Source organism: Rhea americana, unplaced genomic scaffold (genome assembly GCF_003343005.1).
Source record: "Rhea americana isolate MKP2758 unplaced genomic scaffold, rheAme1 scaffold_34, whole genome shotgun sequence".
In the NCBI taxonomy this organism is placed as follows: domain Eukaryota; kingdom Metazoa; phylum Chordata; class Aves; order Rheiformes; family Rheidae; genus Rhea; species Rhea americana.
The window spans coordinates 507,016-530,566 of record NW_028186468.1 but is presented as its reverse complement, the minus strand read 5'-3'; the positions used below and the strand labels follow the sequence as shown (position 1 = coordinate 530,566).

General features: G+C 38.0%; 1 protein-coding gene across 4 annotated transcripts in view; it reads right to left on the bottom strand.

The window, feature by feature from the left end:
• Positions 1 to 8,616: 8,616 nt before the first annotated feature.
• Positions 8,617 to 23,551, bottom strand: part of FAT1 (FAT atypical cadherin 1) — a 114,324-nt gene continuing 99,389 nt past the window's right edge. For 2 of the 4 annotated variants that reach the window (XM_085311324.1, XM_085311323.1), the window contains exons 19-29: positions 21,079 to 21,880; positions 19,992 to 20,123; positions 19,729 to 19,892; positions 18,640 to 19,102; positions 17,961 to 18,114; positions 17,617 to 17,727; positions 16,772 to 17,403; positions 16,379 to 16,516; positions 13,939 to 13,998; positions 11,280 to 11,315; positions 8,617 to 10,336 (exon numbers count right to left, since the gene is read on the bottom strand). In XM_085311324.1, the coding sequence (XP_085167450.1) occupies positions 9,711 to 10,336; positions 11,280 to 11,315; positions 13,939 to 13,998; positions 16,379 to 16,516; positions 16,772 to 17,403; positions 17,617 to 17,727; positions 17,961 to 18,114; positions 18,640 to 19,102; positions 19,729 to 19,892; positions 19,992 to 20,123; positions 21,079 to 21,880 (3,318 nt within the window). In that variant the 3' untranslated portion in view covers positions 8,617 to 9,710. The remainder of the gene's footprint in view (positions 10,337 to 11,279; positions 11,316 to 13,938; positions 13,999 to 16,378; positions 16,517 to 16,771; positions 17,404 to 17,616; positions 17,728 to 17,960; positions 18,115 to 18,639; positions 19,103 to 19,728; positions 19,893 to 19,991; positions 20,124 to 21,078; positions 21,881 to 23,551) is intronic. The other 2 variants (XM_085311325.1, XM_085311326.1) reach the window with 2 other exon arrangements.

Below are 23,551 nucleotides of genomic sequence, written 5' to 3'. Positions count from 1 at the left end.
GAACTGAGCAGAATGGCTATGGGCCAAAGCAGACTGATGCCTGTAGAGCGTTATGCTCTTTCCTGTATCTTTAACTGTTTTTGTTACTGCCCAGGAACATTTGGAAAGACTTCACATGACAACCTAGAGAGATACCTCAGTAGAAAAAGCATCACCATCTAAAGCTTCTTTACAGTGAAAAAGCTGTGGTAATAGGGGTCAGGGAGGAAAGGAAGAAAAGTGGGGAAGAATTTTGCATTAGTGTGTTACTCTGCTGAAAGGTGGTCTATGGCTTACAGTACTGCTTTCTGCTATTACCAGTACTGGAGCTATATTTCTAAATATGAAGTCTTACTTAACAAGAGCTTCACTCTACTGGATTGTMTTTGAAAAATATGTATTTCTGTTTTCAGGAAGACAGTTCACCTCACTGTGCAGTTTATCCTCTGTGGAAGTCACTTCTGAAAAGCATATCAGCAGAAAAATGTTATTGAAATGTTGCCAGCTAATGTACTATTTAACTGCATTTTCTCCCTAACTTCATGCCAATGCTTTTGTTCTAATAATTAAGCATCTCTACATCTGCTTCTGTCAATAAGAGGGGGGRAAAAAAGCCTAGTTCTCAGTCCAAAAGGGTTTTTATGTCATTTCTGGGGTTTATCTTCTCCTTTACAGAAACATAAGCAGTGATGACCTGTTCAGTTGTCAAAGCCAGACCTTTTATTTAATCCTGCTTTGGACAATTATACTACAACAGACTTTAMTTCATAAAATTGCAGCTGATGTGTTGCTTTAAAAACATACAAATAGAGCATGGCCCCAAGCATAGAGTGAAAGCTATGGTAGTAACATTGAGATCTGATGTCCATTTTAAAATAATGCATTGTGCTCATCAATATTTTCCTGGATATTATCCTTTTTTCAAAAGGCAAATTCACATTGTCATTGTATAATTGAATAGAGCTTCTACTTAATTTAACTTGGTACTAGAAATATGAGAGAGGCTATRTACTTTCTGCTGATCTTCCCTTCTATTTAGCAATGCAAATTGGAAAAGTGAAATGGAACCCATATAATTTGTTCTTTACCTGCAAAGCRTTGGCCCAGATCAAATATCCCTTTTCTTGTTCCTTGGACAGAGTCTTGACTGACACTTCATGTTCAYATACTATGCCCTCTTAAAACATTCTTGGACAAGAGCTCTTCCAGCACCTTTTGAGCTGACAAGTAGAAATTCAAAATCAGCAAGTTTTTCCTGGTGATTTGTAGCCCTTCGTGTGTGTTCTGTAGATTGTGTGCTTCAGACAGTTCCTCTCCGGTAAAACCTGAGCTAACTCTCAGCATACGTGGGGGTCTGTTTAGGACTGTGCAGAGAAACTAGCCCGGGTCCTGGAAACAAAGCAAAGTTGCATCTGTGGTACAGGCGGAATTACACTACTTTAGGTGGTTTTGGTTTTGCCACTGACTCAGATGCTGCTGCTTTGCTGTGCAGCTACAGATGTTCTCTCGACRTCTCAGCCAAATGGGCTTGTGTTAATAGAGATAAATAACCTCAGGTAGCCAGGGTAGTAATAGTGACAAAATGACATTTCTGTTTAAATTCCAGTCCATTTTTTTCCCCAATTCATTATTTGATTATTCTCCACGAGTCTCTTATATAAAATAGTACTCTTACATTTATAAAGACTAAGTCTTCTGAATTTTCTGTGGTGCAATYGGCAGCTGATGTTAAACTAGAACTTGAGAAAGCTGAGCTTTTAGCCTGGTGTCCTTGTTGCTTCTGTGGTGATACTGGGTCTCTGTGGAAAAAGTGGATAGCTGTGTTGTACGTCATTCACCTAAGGTATTATTTTCATAATCATCAATGCGGAAAGGTTAACTAATACCTGATGTAATGAGAAATAAAACTGTTTGTTCATCAGCCTGTTCTGCTTTGGTAAATGATTTGCGGAGATAACTGATAGCCAATGTAGCACTTAATTCTAGGTATAGTTTATTAAGCTGTTATTTTTGAGATATTTTYGTTCTTCTATGTTTTTGAGCCAAACAGCATGGGTCAGTCAAAACCAACTAGAAGCTTTTTCTGGTCTTTYTAGTTGTAGTATTTAGGTAAAGGTTGACTTTTCAAGTAAAATTAAATCTGAACTTCAACTTATTCTCTTGATATTCCAAATGCTGGAGTGGAACATTTTCCTAAACTTGTGTTGAGACTGCTAGACATCTGTATGGATTGCTTTAATAGGAATAGCAAGCACAGGGAATAATTGCATACTGTCACTAGTGCATGGCAGATTATCTGTCCACATTCTTTTTCATGAAAAAGATGATGATGCTCTTGAGTAGAAACCTCAGATATTTGCACTAGTTACTATCTGTTTAAACTGGCACAGGAAGTTTGTGCCTAGGAAAGTGAGATGCTGCAGTGTACAGCTATCTGATGGAAATAAGTGCATTGAGTTGAACAGCTAGGTTTCCTATATAATGAAAAAATGAAGTGCTGTGAAATGCTATGGAGAAAATCCAGGATGCTAAGTTGACTTCTGCCTAAATTAGCTGGCAGGAGGCATCTGGACTAAGAGCTGTMTTTGAGTACAGCACTACCTGATCCTGTGTCTCTGATCTGGCTACGGATGCATTTCTGCTCAGATGCCACAGTCCTGAACTTCTGGAGCTGTCAGGCCTCTATCTCAGAATACCATTTGGGATTATGTTTTTCTTTTATCTGGTAGCCCAAATACCTGTTTAGCAAGGATTCAAATTTTTCTTCTTTTCCTTTATAGCTACATATTCCAGCCCCAAATGAATATTCTAATTCACCAACCTTTAGGCATTTTGAAATCAATACTTTCTTTCTTTTACCCTGGTTTATTGAAACTGTTCCACATTGCCTGGAGTGAGCCCACTATTGAGCTAAGGCTTTTCCTTTTTGATATAAGTTTTCTGAATTTCAAGCTCTGTTACTGTCTGCTCAATATAAAGATTTTTTTTTTTCAGAGAGAAGGGACTTATCCTCTTCATGAAGGCAAGCAGTCATGTGCAAGAATCAATTTTACCTGTGTCTCACTGTCTCATTACTAGCATCTTAGTTTGAAAAGCTTTAAAAAGAAATCAGTAAAACAGTGTTCTGTTTTGTTCAGCTATTTTTCTGGCTGAATTGGAACTCACAGAACTGTATCTACTCTAATATTTGTTAACTTATGCTGCAGTCATGTGCCATAATGTTAGCAGTTGTGAGCACAGGAATTTAGACTAATCTTTATCTTAGGTCAATGACCATATTGTCAAATGCTACAAACCTCAGGGCTTGGTAGTAAATAAAAGCATGAGCACAGGTCTCTCCTCTCCAATATTCAAAGGAATTTTAGTCTTTTCTCTTTTAATGTAGAAATTTAAACTGCAAAGTAAGCTTTTCATGAAGATCCCTGTGCTTACTAACACAAGCTTGAGATTTCTTGACGGTGGAGTGGAAATAAGATGCTTATGCCAATGGGCAGAAGGACAAAAAAGGCTCTGGAGGAGAGTGTGCTGCCTGACGGGTTCTGAGATATGGATGCAGCGGCTCAGAAGGTCAATGTTCCTCAAAGCCAGTGTTAYGTCAGGGTCACATGAGAGTGGAGGACAGGAAGGTGTCTCTTCCAGCACACCTTTCTTCATTCCCTTGAGATTCATTCATGCTTCTGTAACCATAGAATCAATAGGGTTGGAAGGGACCTCTGGAGATCATCTAGTCCAACCTCCCTGCTCAGCAGGGTCACCTAGAGCATGGTAGACAGGGTTGTATCCAGGCAGGCCTTGAATATCTCCAGAGAAGGAGACTCCGCAACCTCTCTGGGCAACCTGGTCCAGGACTCCGTCACTCTCACAGGGAAGAAATTTGCCCTCACGGTCAGGCGGAACTGCCTGTGCTTCAATTTCTGCCCATTGCCTCTTGTCCTGTCACACGGGACAACTGAAAAGAGTTTGTCCCCGTCCCCTTGACACTCGCTTCAGGTACTTGTACACATTGATAAGATCCCCCCTCAGTCTTSTCTTCCCCAGGCTGAAGAGGCCCAGCTCTCGCAGCTGTTCCTCATAGGGCAGGTGCTCCAGCCCTCTGATCATCTTTGTAGCCCTACGCTGGACTCTCTCCAGTAGCTCCATGTCTCTCTGGTACTGGGGAGCCCAGAACCGGACACAGGACTCGAGATGAGGCCTCCCCTTGGCTGAGTAGAGGGGCAGGATCACCTCCCTTGACCTGCTGGCAACAGTCTTCCCAATGCACCCCAGGAGACCATTGGCCTTCCTGGCCACAAGGGCACATTGCTGGCTCATGGTCAGCTTGTCATCCACCAGCACTCCCAGGTCCTTCTCTGCAGAGCTGCTCTCCACAAGGTCAGCCCCCAGCTTGTGCTGGTGCCTAGGGTTATTTTTCCTTAGGTACAGGACCCTGCAGTTGCCCTTGTTGAACCTCATGAGGTTCCTCTCTGCCCAGCTCTCCAACCTGTCCAGGTCTCYCTGAATGGCAGCACAGCCCTCAGGTGTRTCAGCYACTCCTCCCAGCTTGGTGTCATCAGCAAACTTGCTGAGGAGGCACTCTGTCCCCTCATCCAGRTCATTGATGAAGGARTTGAACAGGATGGGAGCCAGTACTGAGCCCTGGGGGATGCCACTAGCCASAGGCCTCCAACTAGACTCCRYRCCACCARTGATGAYCCTCTGAGCTCTGCCTTTCAGCCAGTTCTCAATCCACCTCACTGTCCACTGTAACACCCAAGCATTCTGTTCATCTCTTTAGTCTCTGTAGGAAGGGACTGGAGCTGCTTCCTACTGCAGAAAGGATGTGAAAAGACCGCTAGGAGAGAGGCTTGCAGACGTTGTTGCTGTCCACAAGAATAAGAGTTGGCAGCGCCTACTGCTTTGGTGCTACACGTACAGCCCTAGCCTCCAGCAGCAATGCGGGGCTCTTCAGGGAGCTGTGCAGGTTACAGCACCTCTTGTGTTTCATCGTGCATGGTCAAAGTAGCCTCTGCACCAACCAATTTTCCTGCTGGCTTCTTTTATTGATTTATATTAGCMAAATTCTTCCCTCTTTAGTTATGTTGAGTTGAGTGCTTACAGCAATTAGAGATTTATTCACTTTATGCAGTGGTGGTTTAACAGTTCTTCTTGCTAGAAGAAGCAGAACTCCARTTTTTGGGCAGACCTGTCCAAGGCCAGTCAAGTCCTGGCCCTGTGGCTCAGTGAAACTTAAATGTGTTTGCATTGCTTACCAAGCAAACTCTTCAGAAAAGGTGGAGGAAACTATCTTAATGAATCTGCATGCCTTAGAGATAGAGGTTGCTTTCTAGATGCAGCCAGCATGGATTTTAATGCTTTCCAGTAGAAGAGAGCRTTAAAGATGACTGCATTCAAAGTTTTTTTTATTCAGATAGGTAGAGGTAGTTCCCTCTTAAGAAGGCATCTCTGTCTTTTTCTTTTAGAAATAGGTACCAGGCTGAGGCCTCCTTACAGGATTTTGAATGAGGGAAAGAATCTCCTTGAAGGTGGGAGTGTGGAGGTGTATGCTCTTCAGTGGAGTGGGACACAAGATGCATCTCTTGGCCTTCACTTTTCCTGTTGCCTTGGTGAGATGACCTCCCTGCTTCCCCAGGAGCAGCTCTCAAGGTGTGCGATCAGTGAAAGAAGCTGTTTAAATACTTCAGAGATTTAAACTTTGTTCTCCTGCTTTCTAGGTGAATTGAAAGATTGAGTGTTTGGAGATGGAGTTCTGTGCAGTTCCAGTGGGACAGAATAGCATTTGATTTCAAAATAAACAGAACCCTTAACTGGAGCTGAGCTGCATGAATTAGTTATCAGACTACTTGTTTTTACTTTTAACCTGTTTCTCTGTGACTAGTCGTCCTTTTTTTCCCAGTGAAACTCAAAGTCAAATTGCCACCTTATTATTTTATACTGTGTAAAACCTGAACAGTGTTCTTAACTTTGTTTTTATATGGCCACTGGAAGGTATTCATTATTTAAATGTGAGGCTTTTGAGCTTTATGATGTAAGTTCCTCTATGCTGTAAGTTCTCCAGAAAAAGAAATTAAATTAGCAAACTGAAACTTCTGATACTGTGCAATCTTTCCTTATACATTTTTTCAAAGTTAAATGCAAGCTCTGAAAGTGTCTCATTTTGCTTAGCATGTTTTTGGATTGGTACACTGGGGATTATGTGAATGAGTCATATTATCATTAATTGGGCCTCACAGTGCGGTTCCTCAGACTGTAAAAGTTTTTACCTCAAACGTGTATTAGTTCTCAATTTCTTRGTATTCTTATCTGCAGCAAAAAGCTTAGAAAAGCCTTTCATGAAATATGGCTCAGCTTTGATAACTCATTAAAGGAAAACACAGCTCTTCACTCTTGTTATGTTCATAATCTCCTGTCCTTACCACTATTGTCTTGACTCTTATAAATGCTGCAAAGGCCTAATTTTTGTGTATGTGAAGGTTTATTAAATGTGGGTTACAATTAGAATGCTTTTGTGGATCAGAGTTCCCAAATGGACATTAGGCACTGATATTCAATAACCTTTTGATTATCAGGAAGTTCAGAAATTTACTTATGTCACATGAAGAAAAGCAATTCTGATAAACTTTCTTTTAAAATGGTCTTGGATACCGAGAGAGACAAAAATAAGACCTTGTTTTCTTCTTTGTAGCTACACTGCATACAAAACTGCTTCTCCCCCCCCCCGCCCCTTGACTRTAGAAGAATGAGCAATGCTGCTAAAAATTAGCCTTTTTCAGCTTGCTTSGTTTACTGGGGAGTTCTCTGTCCCTTTAGTATTTTTATGAAGGAYTGTGTGGGCTTGGAAGCTGTTTGATCCTGAAAATTGGAAAGAGCTATAAAAAGCAACTTTAGTACCTACCTTGTGGCTGTCCACTTTGAGTGGAGAAGCTTGACTGTGATGTGCAGAGAGTCTTCATGTAAAGAACAGCAGCTACCTCCTGTTTAGGGTGCAGAACCATGGTCTGGGCTGAGCAATTCTAGGGGATTTTAATAAACTGCTTTTCAGGGTGTGAGCATTGGTCTTGGGCTGTGCGCAGGTACCCTTGCCGGAACATGGCCTATCCTGAAAGTAGATCTCTACAGCTGTTTTCAGGCATTATTCCTTCTCAGCATGGATAACTCTATCCTATTTTACAATTTAACCCAAGCTGTCTCCTACATGCAGTTTCCAGTGTGATTCTATTTTGTTTCTATCGCTGTATGTTCTCTACATAGTTCTGTAATGCTATGGTCAAAAATCACTGAAACCAGAGCAAACAAAATATCTTGGCATACTAAAACAATGGAATGAGATTCAGGTTCTTATTTATTTTATTTCAGGTCCATACTGGCCTCCAGCTCACTGTACTGGTACTATGATTAAAGTATACTAAAGGGTTGATACTCTTGTCCATCACCTCCTGTGAGTTTTAAGAATGTTTTCCAACCTTTCCATTGTAAACCAGTAACTTAGTTATTTGCAGGACAGGTTATCTTTATTGCAAGTCATTCCAGTTGAAAAAGGGTACTAGCCTGTGTTAAATTCATTCTCTTCCACTGGCTGACTTTGAATACCTTTTATATGACTTTGTAATATTCTTTTTAAAGCTTTTACTATAAAATTTATAGTAACAAGTTTATATTAAATAATAACTTTAAATATATTAATAAAATTATATTAAAGCTATTAAATAAGAGAATGCTTTTACTGACAATGGGCCAGATGTCCAAAAAACTCTTAATTGTCAGGGTGAATACTGCATCTTAAAGCAAGCACACTGCTTTAAACTTTGTGGATTAGCTTAGCCTCCTTACATGTGTTCTGAGATTCTTACCTGCATGTAGCAAGTCTGAGGAATGGCTGTGCAGTATCTGACTCTTGGCTCCTTCCTGTAACTTATTCAGTTGTTTTCCTTATGCAGCTGCCARGCTGCCATTTGCTGTTTTGTGTAAAAATAAAAATCCAAATACAGATCTAGTACCCTCTTCTCTCAGATGACTGGGGGCCCATGTTTAATACTCTCATGCCTGAGAATCTGATTTTGAACCTTTCCAAGCTACAGAATTTTCTAAAACAGTAAGAAATAAAATGGAAGTAGATTTAAAATGGTTCTAGGCTATATGAAAAAGACACTGATATATGCTGGGGAACCTGTTCTGAACTTCAAAAGTGTCCATCACTCACACAGGAGGCAGAAGAAACTTATCTTACTCCTTCAGTGCACCATCAGGGCAATCTTATAATATAAAGCAACAAGGTTTTGTTCTTGGCAATTTGGAAAAATACCTGAGCGGTATATAAGCAAACTGTGTGCTGGTCTGACTTTAAGTTCACACTAGAAGCYTAAGTCAATGCAAGAAATGGCAATTAAATACATTGGGGGTTTCAGCAATTATATTTCATCACAAACTCAAAAAAAAAAAAAAATCACAGGAATTTCAGCATAGAAGTGCACAATCGGGGCAAATATTAATGGGAATCACTACACAGATGACTTGAAATAGTAATTTCTTCCTTTCTTAATCTTTTCTATGAACTTTTTGGGGACTTCAGAACAAATACTCAGCAATTTACATAGCTGTATGATGTGTTTAAAGAAAAATGCAAACTACTGAGAAGGCTGCTGAAGTTTGATACCCATCAATCTTTATTCATAGTGGCCCAATTACTTTTAAAAACACCATTAAGTAGACACACACTGCCATCTAGTGAGCATCTCTAACATAGCTGCAGCTTGATTTCTGAGGAGAGAAAAATGTTTCTTGGAGCAAGTAACTAATACAGTACAAAACAAACACAGACTTAAAAATGCTGCACTGAATGCGTTGTCAACTGTATAATATATAATAGAGATACACAGAGCAAAGCTAAAGTATTTTATTAATAATTTATTGTCAGTAAGAAAGACTGGCTAATGGTAGTTTTCAGTAAAAACCTTTACAAGACCATTGGATCACAAATATACAGACACTATAAAAACTGTGTCATGGTGGTTTTGGTTCTAAACTGGTATGTAGAAGGTCCCCAGCACAATTTCCAAGAAGGGAAAAAATGTTTACAATTCTAAAATACAGCAACCCATTTAAGACATTTCCATGTAGCTGACCCAGAAATATATCAGACCTAACCTAAGTACAATTGGAATTGTGTAAGTAAGTATTTTGAAATTCTTTTATAATGAAATGTCAAACCTTAGTTTTGGAGGGAGAGGAATACATACAGTGATGCCCTGATTATAATAATAAGTCAGGGTGCTAGTTTTTAATGGCACACTAACACCACTAGTTTTGGTGGAAAACAAATTCACAAAATATCTACAAAATCTAGTTAAAACTATTAAAATCAAACTGTACATAAAATTTACAAAAAGTAGGAGAAAATTTTATTTGCATTAGAACTATATAAATATGCATCATGCTAACATGGAAGTTGTATGTGTTTTTTTAACATAGACAATGTAAGTACAAAAAACACGTTCAGAAATGGCACAGCCAATGGAAATCTTGGAACTTTCCACTTACAGTAGGTCAGGAAATGGTAATAGGCTGATTTAGTGAAATGAACTGCATGATCCAATGTAGCCATGCCAGTTTAGCTCACTGAAACAAAAGCATTCACTGTGGCTGGGAAAAAGAAAAAAAAATTAAAAAGCTCTTGAAGGTTGTTCTAGCATTGACAGAGTTTGTTAAAAGTCCAGGCACTTTGTTGAGTGTGAGTGTCAGACTTCTGTATGTTGCTGGGAATCAAGTGGAGGAATTTTCACATCTTCAAAATGGCCATCATCTCCACTCTCATAGTCACTCATCATGACTTCAGACTCCATTTCACAGCATGCTGACACATCAGAACATGAAGCTGTGGAAGCATACACAGACATGGACATGTTGTCTACAGTGGGTGCTTCAAAGTCTCTATTGTACCCTAATGTGTAAGGAGCATAAGGTTCTCTATAATTACTGTTGATACCACTGGTTGTGGTCTGAGGTTCTGACATATCTGCAGGATAATGATGGGGAAGGTACTGGTTAAGGTGAAATCTCTGCCCGCTTCTTGTAGAAGAACCCAAGCTACCTATGGCTGGCATGTCTCTGGGTGGCTGTATTGACTCAAACTGGTCGCTGTATTCTGGTGGTAATGGTGGAAGCTCATCAGGTGCAGGGAAATCATCAGGTGGAGGTGGGAAATCACTTTCTATGTCATAGCCTCCAGGGTAATAGTCTGTATCGATGGCATTTGGATCCGGGTAGAGAGGAGCTGCCTCCTCAACCACTTCGTAATTTGGATACTCTTGGATACCTGGCAATTGAACGCTTGGCATCCAGTCTGATGTATCCCAGTGATAACCTGAAAGGTGAATTTTTTTTAAAGAAAATTAGCATTAGTATCTTGTTCTCGCGTCAGTCTGAACTAAGAAGTGAACACATGTTTTAAGACAATGCAATCACCCATGACTAGGACACTACTTGTTAATTAGGGAGCAAGTTGCCCCTGGTTCCACAGAAGACATTCAACACAACACAACTATACATTATGCCATGCATTAGATATTGCATCATTCACACYTGAATTTTTAAATTTTTTCAGACATCTCACCTAACATGGGAGGAGCTGTAGGTCACCTATGGCATGTGCTGTCACAATACATAATGGTATAGAATTGTTCACTGGATAACAAATAACAGCCTCTCTGGTGCAGCCAAATTCTTAATCAGTTGTTGAATAGTTACAGTTAGGATGATACCAACTGCCTGTTCTTATGGATATATTTAGCATATATAAACCTTACTTTTCTTACTCAAAAGAAGCAATTTCTAATCAGTAAAATAGCTAGAATATTTAAAGTGACTTTACCACTTAACTAAATGGTGATGTTAATTTCACAAAATGCTGTTAGCTCTCCAGTAGCTGGCATCTCACAACACTTCCATATCCAGGTAAAATCCTTTGACTTACTTATTAGTAAAGACATACCACATTCAAATACAACAAAATAGCAAAATCAAGCTTAATCATGCATAAATGACAGAACTTGTTCACTTTTGCAAACTTCCCCGAGTGAGACTTCATTGTTCTATTCGGCACTAGATTTAAGCCTAATCTTACCAAAAACAAGTTGGTTTTATTTACTAAAAGGAAAATAATGCAGACTTGGAATAAGGTGCAAACCTAGTAAAGCATAATCACTGCAGACAAATACACAGCAAACAACTTATAGTAAGTCTGTGTTAAAACCAAGTATTAACAGAAATATTTTGGTGAATATCAATGAACTGCATGCAGAAGTCACCTCTTGAATTGCTGAGGTCTGGAACAGCAAAAGATTCTTTAGATGGCAGAATGAGGAAAAAAAAAGGAGAAAACATTTGTAGTTAGGAATCAAATAGGAGAACCGATGTGAAGACAAATATAATGACTGTCACTGATATGCATGCTGTTTTTGTCTGGTTTTGGTATAATGCAGACTAAAGATGTCAGTTTATTTAGTAGTACTAAAGCTGACATTATTTTCTCCCAGATTCCTCCTTTATTAGGTTTGAACTGTAGAAGGAATAGCTACTGAGTTAATGTACAGCCCAYCAGGGACAGTTGTGCAGTGGCAAAATCTGTAGGGCACAGTTTGCTCAAATCCCCATTTTGGTGAATTTCAGGACTTCTGTTAAAAAGGTTTAACAAGACTTGGTCTGATTGAGTGCTCTCTTTCCTTGCAGGCCCATGGTCTTTCTTTTTTACATGTGGCTAAATCTACATGTGGATTTCTAGCATCTCAGTACGATGGGAACTCAGTTTAGCATCTAGTGTCTGTAACATGGTGCCCTGGGAGCCCCAGCTGCCTCTATACAGCAATCCCAACAATTCAGGCTCAGGCTGAGCAACAACTCAGAACTGTCCTGTTATCTGATAAATCTTCAACTTTTCTCATTTCAGAAATGTATATCCCTCATTCAGGAATGTTAGGAGATGTGCTCATCCTAATCTCAGCATTGTCTCCTAAGAATTGAGGCTTATATCTATTTTCAGAAGAATGTAGGGACAAAGGTTGAGTCTACTTTTTTTCCTCTTCCACTTACCTAACCAAGCAATAAGAAATCCTGTCCATACTAAGGGAAGTATCAATCCTTTATTATCCATTACCTGAGATTCTTAAAACATCTCTAGTCTCATCTACAGGGAAGTATTCTAACCATGAGCCTACTCAGAAAACAGCATTATTCATTTTTCTGGGGAAAYTGGACAGCAAAAACCAAAACCAGAAGTAATGTGCACACTGTGGCCTGATGATTTAGGGCACTTTTACCAAGAAATGGGGAGATCTGGTATGTCCTCTGCTTTGAGGCAAAGACATAAAATACAGCAGTAGAAACTACAACCTATCTTTCCAGGTGACCATCTGCTAAACTGGAGTTGTATTTCCTTTTGCACTCAGCATCACTGATTTGCACAGAGGCACAGCTTTATTTGGGGAGCAGGGCAGGAGAAATGCATGCCTAGAACTGCTCTAGGATAACACTCTGTCTAGTTAAAGTTCCTTTTCTCAGCACATCTGTTGGGTAGAACTCCTTGAGGAGGCTAAAGGAAAAGACCATCTGTCCCAGAGCTTGACCTTTCTTAAGGCTTGAGCAATGATCTCTGCTGCTCAACTGGTACCATTTTGAGGGTGCACAAAAACAGAACTCTATCTAAGATACGTTAAAGTAAGAAATGCTTATTTAGAAACTTCTAGATGTTAAGAAGCAACTGAGCAGTACACATCCTTAACTTCTCTTTCCTTTATGAATATTTTGAAATGCATAAAATAGTTGCAGGTATTTATCTTACAGTGATACTAAAACATTGAACAATGCTCTTAATTTTGTCTTGAGAACTACATCAGCCATTTGTAGCCTCTATCACTTAAAATCAGAAAATCGCATAAGTTGTTGAATATTTCTTCAAGTCTTTTAATCTTGCCTTTTTAAGTACTATGCGTTATGATTTTCTAGCAGTAAGGTCTATGGTCTATAGGTGTATATTAATAAAATATTCCCATGTAATTAAAAGTCTTTGCATTTGTCTACTCTTGTTTTTAAGTCTGCAAACATTATATAGGATGTATTTCAAATTAAAAACCAAACAGAATCCACAGCTACTATAAGCAATTTTAGTTCTTAAGGTGATTTTGTTTTAAGTAGGACTTATTAAAGAGAAGGAAAAGTACTGCTATGATTTCCAAAAAGTTTGTGTACGGTGTTTTGCAGAGTTGTCAGTTCTTAAATGGTAGCAGAAAAATCAAATTCCATTGAAAATAGCTACTTTGCCTCTAACTTCTGAATACAAACCTACACACACATATAAATGTGTGTGTATGTATGTGTGTGTATGCGTACGTATGTATATATGTGCATACAGGCATGCACCCACCTTTCAGAATCTCCAGTAAGTTTTGGCAGTGAGCAACTACTTAAACTGACAGGCAAGTGTATGTCTATATGTACCAACTGCTTTGTGAGAAAATCAACATTTGCAGCTAAAGACACAGCCTGATCTAAAGGCCGTGGAAGTTACTGATTTCAGATTCCTCTTGTGCTCAGCTGGACAAGGTGCCAACAGGTACGCACAGGAGAGGAAAAGGAAGCGTGTGTGCGTGGTCTTTCATCTACTACTGTGTATGTAATTGCTTTTGGTGTCTCAGTTCTGCTCAAAGATCTTGTGTGAATATTTGCAGAAGAGAGTAAGAACTGAGACCTTTCTACGTAATTTTTTTTTCTTAATCATGCTTTGAAACCTGCCTACAGGGTAGCCACAGTGCACACAAGAAAATATGAATATACATACAGATTAAATATATTCTAAAACTTATCAGAAAATCTACAAAAAATAGTATTTTGTAACTCCCACCAACTATGACTACATTACTAGAATTCATTATTCTGCCAAAGCAGTAAATAAAAATGAAAACATGTATATACCTTCTTTTTCCACCGAGTCAACAACAGCATTGACAAGGTGTATTACAGTCACTATGGAAGCTTGTAAAAGGTATAAAAGGAGCAAATTAAAACAAACCTATAGTTAGTATCACTTCAAACAGCATACAGGTATACAAAAATACTATAAATTGCAGTTTATTACTTTTTACAAAGCAAGATTCTCTATATACATATACATGTACCCCTCTATCTAGTAGAAAGCAATTGCATAAAATTATGTAAAAGGCATCTTAAACCTGAATTCATGATACAAATGGCAAAGTGTTATGATAACTACTCCTGAAACAAACAAATTATKCACAAGCACAGAATTGCTTTAGTCATATGGGAATTTCTGAAATGTTGCCTAAAGAAACTGCATACTACTTCATCTAGACAGCAACAAACTCAGTTTTGCTAAAGGCCTGTGTTGGGTTAACTATGGAATATTGCATTAGGCTTCCCATTTTCAGCTGCAAGCTACTTTTTTTTTTTTAATGAATGGAAAGCCAGGGGAAGACTCTTCACTGAAACACAACTAAAATATCAGAATATGAAAAATATATACTGATAATTTCTGTTACTGACCTACTTAACAAGTTATGCATGAACAGTGATATAAGAGTTGGAACACAAAATTGAGGTTGCAACATTCTTTCTTATAAAACAACCAAAATTAATATACTTTTTGTATGTTCTCCTCTTCCCAAAATACGTTTGGAAAGGAGAAGGATTTACTTTTGTAGGATAGGATGAGGTATGCACATGCAATTTGTTTACATGGTTCAGGAATCAAATTTCAAACTAAGAACTTTGGAATCCACCAAAAAAAGGAAGGAAGGAACAGTCTCTGATGCTAGTTGTTTTCTAGGATGATATACTAATGAATCATCTACAGTAACAGAAAATAAATATGATCTACTCTGTTGCAGTAGTGATCAGAAAGGCAGAAAGGGAAATAAACCTCTTAGTAAGGAACTTCCACGGAAGCCACTGGAGAGCTGTGCATGCTGTACGGATAGAATTTAATTTTAGGACTGTCAGCCTCACAGTCATGTCACTGACTTCTCTCATTCATTTAAAGAAGTGCTTTGTATATTAACTTCCGTAATTCTTTTTCTGCATCACCCCTCTCCCCTTTATGATCAGTACAAGATAAGAAATAACAATAAGGATATATGAAAAATATGGGATGAAAAGGAGAACAACAGGTACTGTACAACACTTAGTACCACAGGAAAATAGAAGTTGAGAGTTGACATCAAGTCTACTGATTAAAATGACAAGAACTATAAGCATACAATTTTACTTTCACCAATCATTAACACAGGCATTTCTTTTCATGTAACTAAAGAACGAACCACTGTACTTCGGTGAGAAGCAGAACGTTCTTTATTCCTAAACTAAAGGAATTTCAAATTCTTTTTCCATATAGAGATAAAACCAGGAACTGGAATAGAGTCAAAACACCTTAACTTAGTGAATTAAATTACAAGCAACTGTAACTTTGTCCAATCAGTATTAATATCCGAAAAGTTTCTAAGCACAAATAGATGCATATCAACTGTAAAAGCATCTGTCATCACAATGAAAAAGTAAAACCCCTTCCAATTTATAAAAAGAATCAGAAAAATAAATATGCTGATTAGATTTTGATGGACCATGGTCATCATTAAAATGTTTATATTCCTATTTTTAATACTGGCTTTTTTCAATGTATAAAATGCTATATGAATTCATTTTAATCATGGTGAAAGCCAAATATACTGCTCTACTAAAATTAAACTCCTTTTTGTGCAACTTCCTTCATTACTCAAGTAATCAAACTTACAAGCAATCCCTTAAACTCTGCTCTCACTCAGAACTGATCTGATCCATATGGGAGCTGAGGTTGCAGCAAGGAAAAAAAAAAGGAAACAAATGAAACCACAACACCAGAAAGCTTTACTGAAAGCTGAAGGTCAAGAAGGTCAACACTAAAGTTATATTTGTTCAGAGGCTATTTTTTAAATTGACTGTATTCTTCCATCAGGTGCTAACTAATGATAACCTGTAAGAGTATCCCAAAATTGAACATACTTTTAAACAACTACACACACACACACCTTGTGCTGCATTTTCATTGTTAATATTCTAACAGAAGAATGTATAYAATTGTACGGTAATTAACTTGAAACAGAAGATAGGCAAAGCACTTTAGAATATAATAGATTTTGATATTACAAAAGTAAGACATATATATTAAATAAGCTATTATTTAATATATTTATATTAATATAAATAATATATTAATATAATGATACATTCAAATACTTTAATATATATTTGATATATGTAACATCTATTGATATTAACGATGCATATATAGATGCAAAGACAGAACATTTGAATTGATCATTTGCATGTAAACAATAGTACAGAACAATTCTATTTTACATACCATTGTCATCACATGATTCTGACTGGAAGGAGCTAAGAGACTGGACCTCAGACATGCTTTCTCTAGCACTGTAAGGATGAGAGTTYTTTTCATCCAGAGGCTTTTTTGAAAGGCAGGGATCAAGATCTACTACTTTAGCTGAAAGAAAAAGTTTCAAGTGAGACAAAATAGATTCTAGGTTAAAGAACCAAAAAGTCCTAAACTCTACACATTATTACAAAATTTATTGTGCATGAGGCCTGACCGAACTCAAAAACCCGTAAATGCATAATATCTATTGTATCTATCTTATTTCTATTGTAAAAGGCACAGACAGGCTTTGAACTCATAGTGAAAATGTAGCACACGCATATACCATTAACAGGAAGAAGACAACATAAAAACATTTCTTACTGTCATAGTCAAAATCCCAGCTGGGTTTCTGTATTGAATCGCTGTCTGAAGGAGAGTTGGAGGGAGGTGGAGGTGGCAGGTTTGGTGCTACACTGCAAACAGCTACAGCTTTTCGGTGACCATGCACAGAATCTGGGTTAAAAGTACTAAATTCTGGGTGTTCGGGGATGGCAGATCCCTCAAAAGAATTCCTGTCAAGATTGTTCCTAGAGTCACTTGGGATGCTTGGAGTGTATGAAATAGGACGAACAGGAACCTGTGGTGGGATGTCAGAATAAACATTCTTATTCAATTTTGAATCAAAATAAGGTCTTTGCAAGAAAGCTGTTGTAGCTCCCAGTTGCTTGTCTTCAGGTTCTGGCTGGTGTTTCTTCTTTCTACTAATCACTTTGCGGCAAATAACAAAAATCCCAACTAATATGAACACTCCTGCGATGAAAACAATAATTCCAATTACTTCAGCTAAGCTAATGTTCCAAGATGTTGAAACGTATTTGTTAAGAACAATGTCTGTGCAGTGTTTTCCTCCAAATCCATGGCTACAATTGCAATGATATGAACCGTAAGTGTTCTCACAAAGGGCACCATTAAGACATGGGTTTTCTACGCATTCATCAACATCAGCCAAACACCTACCAGAAACAGAGCAGAGACATAATGGTTAGTATACATCAGTAGTCACTAGTGTAGTCTCCCTTGTTCTCAACAGTTCTAGATATTTGATTTTTAATACACTGTACTGTATACTACCAGGCAATTTGTTATTTATCAACACTTCCTATTTCAACCAATTTGAATTGTTAAAGTAATGTAGTTAAAAATCCGCTGTGTGGAACGCTACCTACCTTTCTCCAYGGAAGCCTGCTTCACACTCGCAAACAGGTCCATCCAAACTGTCAATACACTTGCCACTATTTTTACAAGGATTGTCTTTGCAATATGGACCCAACTGGCATCTGCAAAGGTTTTAAAAAAAGAAACCAAAAAACTTTATCTTACTGTAAGTATGTAGTATAGAATTCAAGGCTATAATGTACTGGCTAGCATTAAACAACTCCAGTAGGTACATTAGCTTTCAAAGTCTCAAAGTTTTAAATAGGAAACAGATAGAAAGGAATACAGAGAAAGTGTTACACTTATAGCTTATTTTCTAAGGGGTTCATTTGTGTAATAAAACATACAAACATACCTTTGGCCTGTGTATTGTCCTCGGCACTGGCAGATAAAATCATCACTGACTGGGATGCAAGTACCACCATAAAGGCAGGGGTTGGAAGCACATGGGTTGACACTTACATCACAGTGAGTTCCCATAAACAAAGGAGGACACTTGCAGTAGTAACCTGAAATCAAATATACTCTTTTTGAAAGGCATACATGGCTTAACTAGTTGTTAAAAAAAAAAGGGGGGGGGGGAACCCTCCCTCCTGTCCAACCTACCTGTTTAAATAGAGGGAGGATGGGAAAAAATAGATACGTCTCATTAGAGAACAAAGGAAGAAAATTTAATTTTTATTTGCAATTGAATCATAATTTTTATTTCTCTCACAAAATGCAAGCTTCTCAGAATGTTTTCATAATTTTTGAAGAAAGACTGTAAAGCATCATCAGTTAGAGCAGTCAGAGGATGGACTTCAGGTATTAATACCAAAGATAAAGTTTCTGGGTTTTTTGATAAGCATTGTCTGCTTCATATGTCAAAGAATTGAGCCTGGAGGGCAGGCAGAGTCAGTCCTCCTACCTGCTTAGTAACTCACCTTCTACAACTCTCTGGAAGAGTTATTCACAAGGCTGTTTTATCCTTCCCGGGCAGGTAATTTGGAAAGCAGCTTAGAAAATTAAAAGCAGAAGAATACAATAGAACTTACCTCCATTTGACAATGCATTGCAGATGCCTCCGTTCTGACATGGACTGCTTGAACAACCTTCTGTGGTAGTCAGTAAACACCCAGGAGCCACATCTACAGATTCTTCCATGTGTGCAAAATTTCGTGGTTTGCTGTTTAGAGGCAGCTCTTGTCCATTAAGTACAATAGAATCCATACACCCTCTGAAACCATTGCTAACCTGAGGGCTCCTGCCATGTCTTGTGCCTTGCTGTCGAATGTGACCACCAAAGAATACATGATTATCCAGGTTTAGTGTCCTAAGTGTACCAGGAGCAGTACCAGACGCAGTATGCACCCTATCCAGAACAAGTCGTGCATAATTTCCATCTACTTCAAGGGAAACTGAATGCCACTGGCCATCATTAATCTGAATGCTCTGAACAGAGACAATCCCAGGCCCACTGCCACAATCAAATTTATATTGCAGCCTTCCATGGTGAATCTACAGAGGAAAACAAAATCATCAACAAATGGACCACACACTCAGGAGGGTCCCTGTGAAAAAACAAAACTGTAAAGTATTGATGTCTACAAAAGTTTGTTTGCTGGCGGCGTTCATAAAGAGCAATTTACTAATATTGCATTCTAAACATTTACGGAGATCGCGATTCATTGTACACAGTTCTTTTAATTAAAATGTATACAAGGTATGAGTCTTCTCTAGTAGAGGAAGTCACAGACCATCAACAAAAGATTATAGCACTTCAGGATGTAGCCTTCCCCTTCTGAGATCTCAAAGTGACTAATGTCTCAAATATTTTAAGTGTCTTCTGTATGGACTTACAGACTGCTCATACTTTACAGTAAATAGTTTATGTAAACATCTCTAAAATCTGTATTTAAAATTGCTTTTTTAATTAAAGAAAAATAATTCCTTTTACACATTAAAAATTCAGTAGAAGTTTGCCACTTGGATGCATAATAAACTCTACTTTGAAGGCAATTCTCAGTTGTAAGAGTTTTTCTGAAATGGTAAGATTACATCTTTTAAATTGGCATTAAAAATAATGAGTTTGATGATAACAGTAACACAGGAGGAGATCTATGAAGAGGGAGATTTTAATATACCTCTAGGATACTGTAGTCTGTTCCTCGAGCATACATAACAACCGCATGAGCAGAGTAAGTTCTAAGCCTCATTGTCAGCTTCATTTCTTCTTTGTTCTCATTTTCCATGAGGCGGTATTTCACGTAACTGCTCCCAGTAAACGTCACAGCAGATCCAGCAGATGCTTAAGACGACAGAGGAGCATGAAATAGATTAACACAGAGCTGGAACCAAACTTATCTTTGGAAAGTATATATAGATAATTTCAGAGTTAATTTCTCACCAGGACACTGTCCAGCTTTGCTGTCATGGCAAACACAGGTGTATTTTCCTTCCTTTGGATCTCCTAGACATTCAGTGCCTTCAGGGCATGGGTTTCCTTCACACACACTGTTCACCAGAGGGCATCTCCCTTCTKTAAAATGAAATGCATTATTTCTCTTGTATTGGCAGTAATGGTATTTTGTGGGGTGGGGCACTTAAGTACAGAAGCTAAAGCAAAATAATCGTGGGTTACATCAAATCAAATGATATTCCTAAATATCACACAGCAAGAAAGTGAACTGACAGTTATTGAACATGACTGGCAAAAATAYAGATAAGAAAAATGGTACATAAAGTGACTGATGGTCATAATTATCCTGAACGTGACTATGCTTAAACAATTCAATTGGTACAATTTGGAAACTGCTGCTGTGGTTTAAGCTTTGCCATTACTACCATATTACTATCATTTACCATAAAAAAAAAAAAATCCAAGCGGATATTAAACATGCGGAAAGAGGATCATGGAGAAGAGGAGATGAGTGTGTGTTTGACACAGAAAAGTAACTGGCTTAAAAAATTTACTTAAGATGTGATAATTCACCAATAATGTTACTTAATGATTAAAAAATATATTTTCCTAAGAACCAAAGACCAGTTAATCGTCTGTATATTTCTATATATTTTAAAATATGCTCATTTTCCAGTTCGAGGTGCCATTCCCTGTCAAGTCTGAAAGCCATGTGGGATACTCCTCTAAGCAGAAACCAGGAAACATTCAGGTGCTTTGCAGGAACTTTGTGCACAGAAGACTGGAAATGGCTGACAGGTAACAATGGCTGACAGGTAACAAAAAAAGAAGCTCTTTCATGAAATGAAAATGAAAGTGTAATAACTATAAAACAATCCCTTTCCGTAGGCTTATATTAGGTAAACTCTTCAAATGAGGTCATGAGACTAGAAYTATTACTCCAAATGTAGCCAGGCAATTGTTGCAGGGATGGTTACAGGACATTTTTCAATTCTGTCCTATAACATTAATTTTCCACTATGTATTATGGCTATGTGAAACCAGGATGTCTTTTGAAGGATACCTCTTTCCTTACCTTTACAAAGACAAACTGCTGTTCTGTGGTGACGTGGGGTGACAAAACTCAGCCTAGCTGTGCTGTGAGTTGACATGATGTTCTCATCCACTGTTACTTTTTCTTCACAAAATTTCAAAGGACAGTCTAGGCCTGTACAAAGCTTATGGAAAACATCAATTATCCGGACACCCAAGATCTCCTCTAGGTCAGCTACAGAAGAGTTTATCTTGTGGAGCAAAACTCTCATTGGGTGATGAGAGCTGCCAGATTTTTCAATATTCAGGAGGACATCAAGGTTTGAAGGAGGATCAGAAGGCTGCAAACTAACAATCTGGATGTCATTTCTCCTCACACCCAATATGTTTCTTAAAGCTCGCTGGAAATTGCGCCAGTAATCACCAATGAATTCTTCAGGAGCAAGGTTTGCAAAGCGTATTGCAATGCTGTGATTTAGCAAATCTTSTGTGATTTGTCTGATATGCACAGTAATATCAGCTGCAGTTGTAAATTTTCCATCTGTAACAGTAACATTTAGGAGATACTGTCCTACATCTAATTTTTTATGTGCAATTAGTTTGCCACCAGTACTGGAAACAGAGAACAGGGATTCCATTTTGGGGTCCAGACTGTATGTCAAAGTATCATAAACATCTTGATCAGTTGCATGAACTTTTCCAATGACACCACCAGAATATTCTTCCCCAAAGGCTGTAATAAAGATTTCTAGTGGTAGAATTGCTGGAGAATAAATGCTTTCCTCAATAACTCTAATATCAATGAAAGTCAAAGATGACAACTGTGGTTTTCCATTGTCCGCCACCTATTGGAAGATGAGGATAGAGTTAGATTTTTTTCAAACAAAAAAGTAGATATTTGTACTGTATGCAGTAGTATTGTACATTTCTTCTAAAAAAAGTACTTTATAAATATCATAAATACAGGTCCTGACTCAGAGTTAATGTTGAAAATTTAGAAAGCTTACATAGGTCAGACACACAAGTTTTCATGTCTTCCAAGATTAAATGGATACAGTGTTCTTAATACTTGGAAATGCAAGGAACACTAGCTAGCAAATACAGAGAAAACATACAGTAGCTGATTTCAAGCAGCAGATGGAGCTTGAAGCTTTTTTAAATTTTCAAGCATGGAAACACATTACAAAGTCAAAATGACTCATGCACTAGAAATTTACAGCATGCTTCACTAGAGTCATTAGGAGATGGTCTGTTAAAGACTATTTAAAATGCAGTATGCCAAATGACTTCAAAAGGAAAATAGTCCATGTAGAAAGTTACAATTAATTATGCTGTCTTTCATGATTTGTGATCATGGAGAGGAAAAAAAAAAGAAAAAGAAAAAAGAAAAACCCAACAACCCCCTCCAACCTGTAATGGTATTTGCTTCAGACAATTAAAGTAATTATCTTTGACAGAATTGGCCTGTCTACTTCTATTTCAAAGCCTTTTTAAACATATTGTCCCCTGCACTCCACCCTTTTTTGACAAGAGGGCATGCTGTCATCATATGAAGAGAGGACAAAAGTAGTAGAGGACAGCCTGCCCTCCTCCTTCTGTCCACTTCATTTCTTTCTACTTCTCAGTTCTTGTTTCTTTTCTACCTTCTAGAAGAGAGCTCTTTCCCAGCTACTGAAAGTGAGACTAAGAAAGGGGAATGAAGAATAGGACTAGGGGGAAGAGGGGAGGCAGGGCTGAAAAGGTAGAGGATATCCTGCACTGTTCAAAAGACTAGAGGATACCTGCACTGTTCAAAAGACTTTATAACTTTACTGTGACTACAGGTAGTCTGTACACTTGCAGATCTATACAGAGAAGCTCCTTTGAATTTTCATAGAAATTTAAACAAAAGAGAAAAACTCCGAGCACATGATTATCTCTGGATGACATATAATTGTATTTTTTAAAAGGTAATACACGTCTCATAGTGTTAGGTGAATTTAGCACTAACTCCCAAAGACAGGCATGGTTAGAAACTTGACCTCTAGTAACCCAAACTTAACTAGGAGACAGACAGAGCACTCCACTTTGCAAAGTTTTGTTTTGCCTAGATTTCTGCCTGGAAACAAGACAAGGCAGGGAATTTAGGTACAGAAGAAATGCCCAAGGAAAACAAGAAAATGATTAGAACAAACAGGCAAAGAAAGTACAACAAATGGACAGAAAGAAGACCTTCAAGAGAAATGATTTTTCAACAGTGGAGATATTTAAAAATATACTGTGATTTTAAATTAAAGACTTAGGAGAGTGGCACAAAAGACTGTATGACTCATAGCTGAAGATTTTGCACACTGCTGCTGTGAGACGTTTGTTAATGGATAATCTATTTCCTTTGGAGAGAAAAAAAAAGAAAATGTGAGTGAGTGGCATGCACACATAGGTGGCTACTGAGAAAAAAAAAATCCTTATTTCCACTAAAAAGACAGAAGCAAAGTTAAGGAATGATTCATGTCCAAGGACTGTCAGTAAAGTCATGG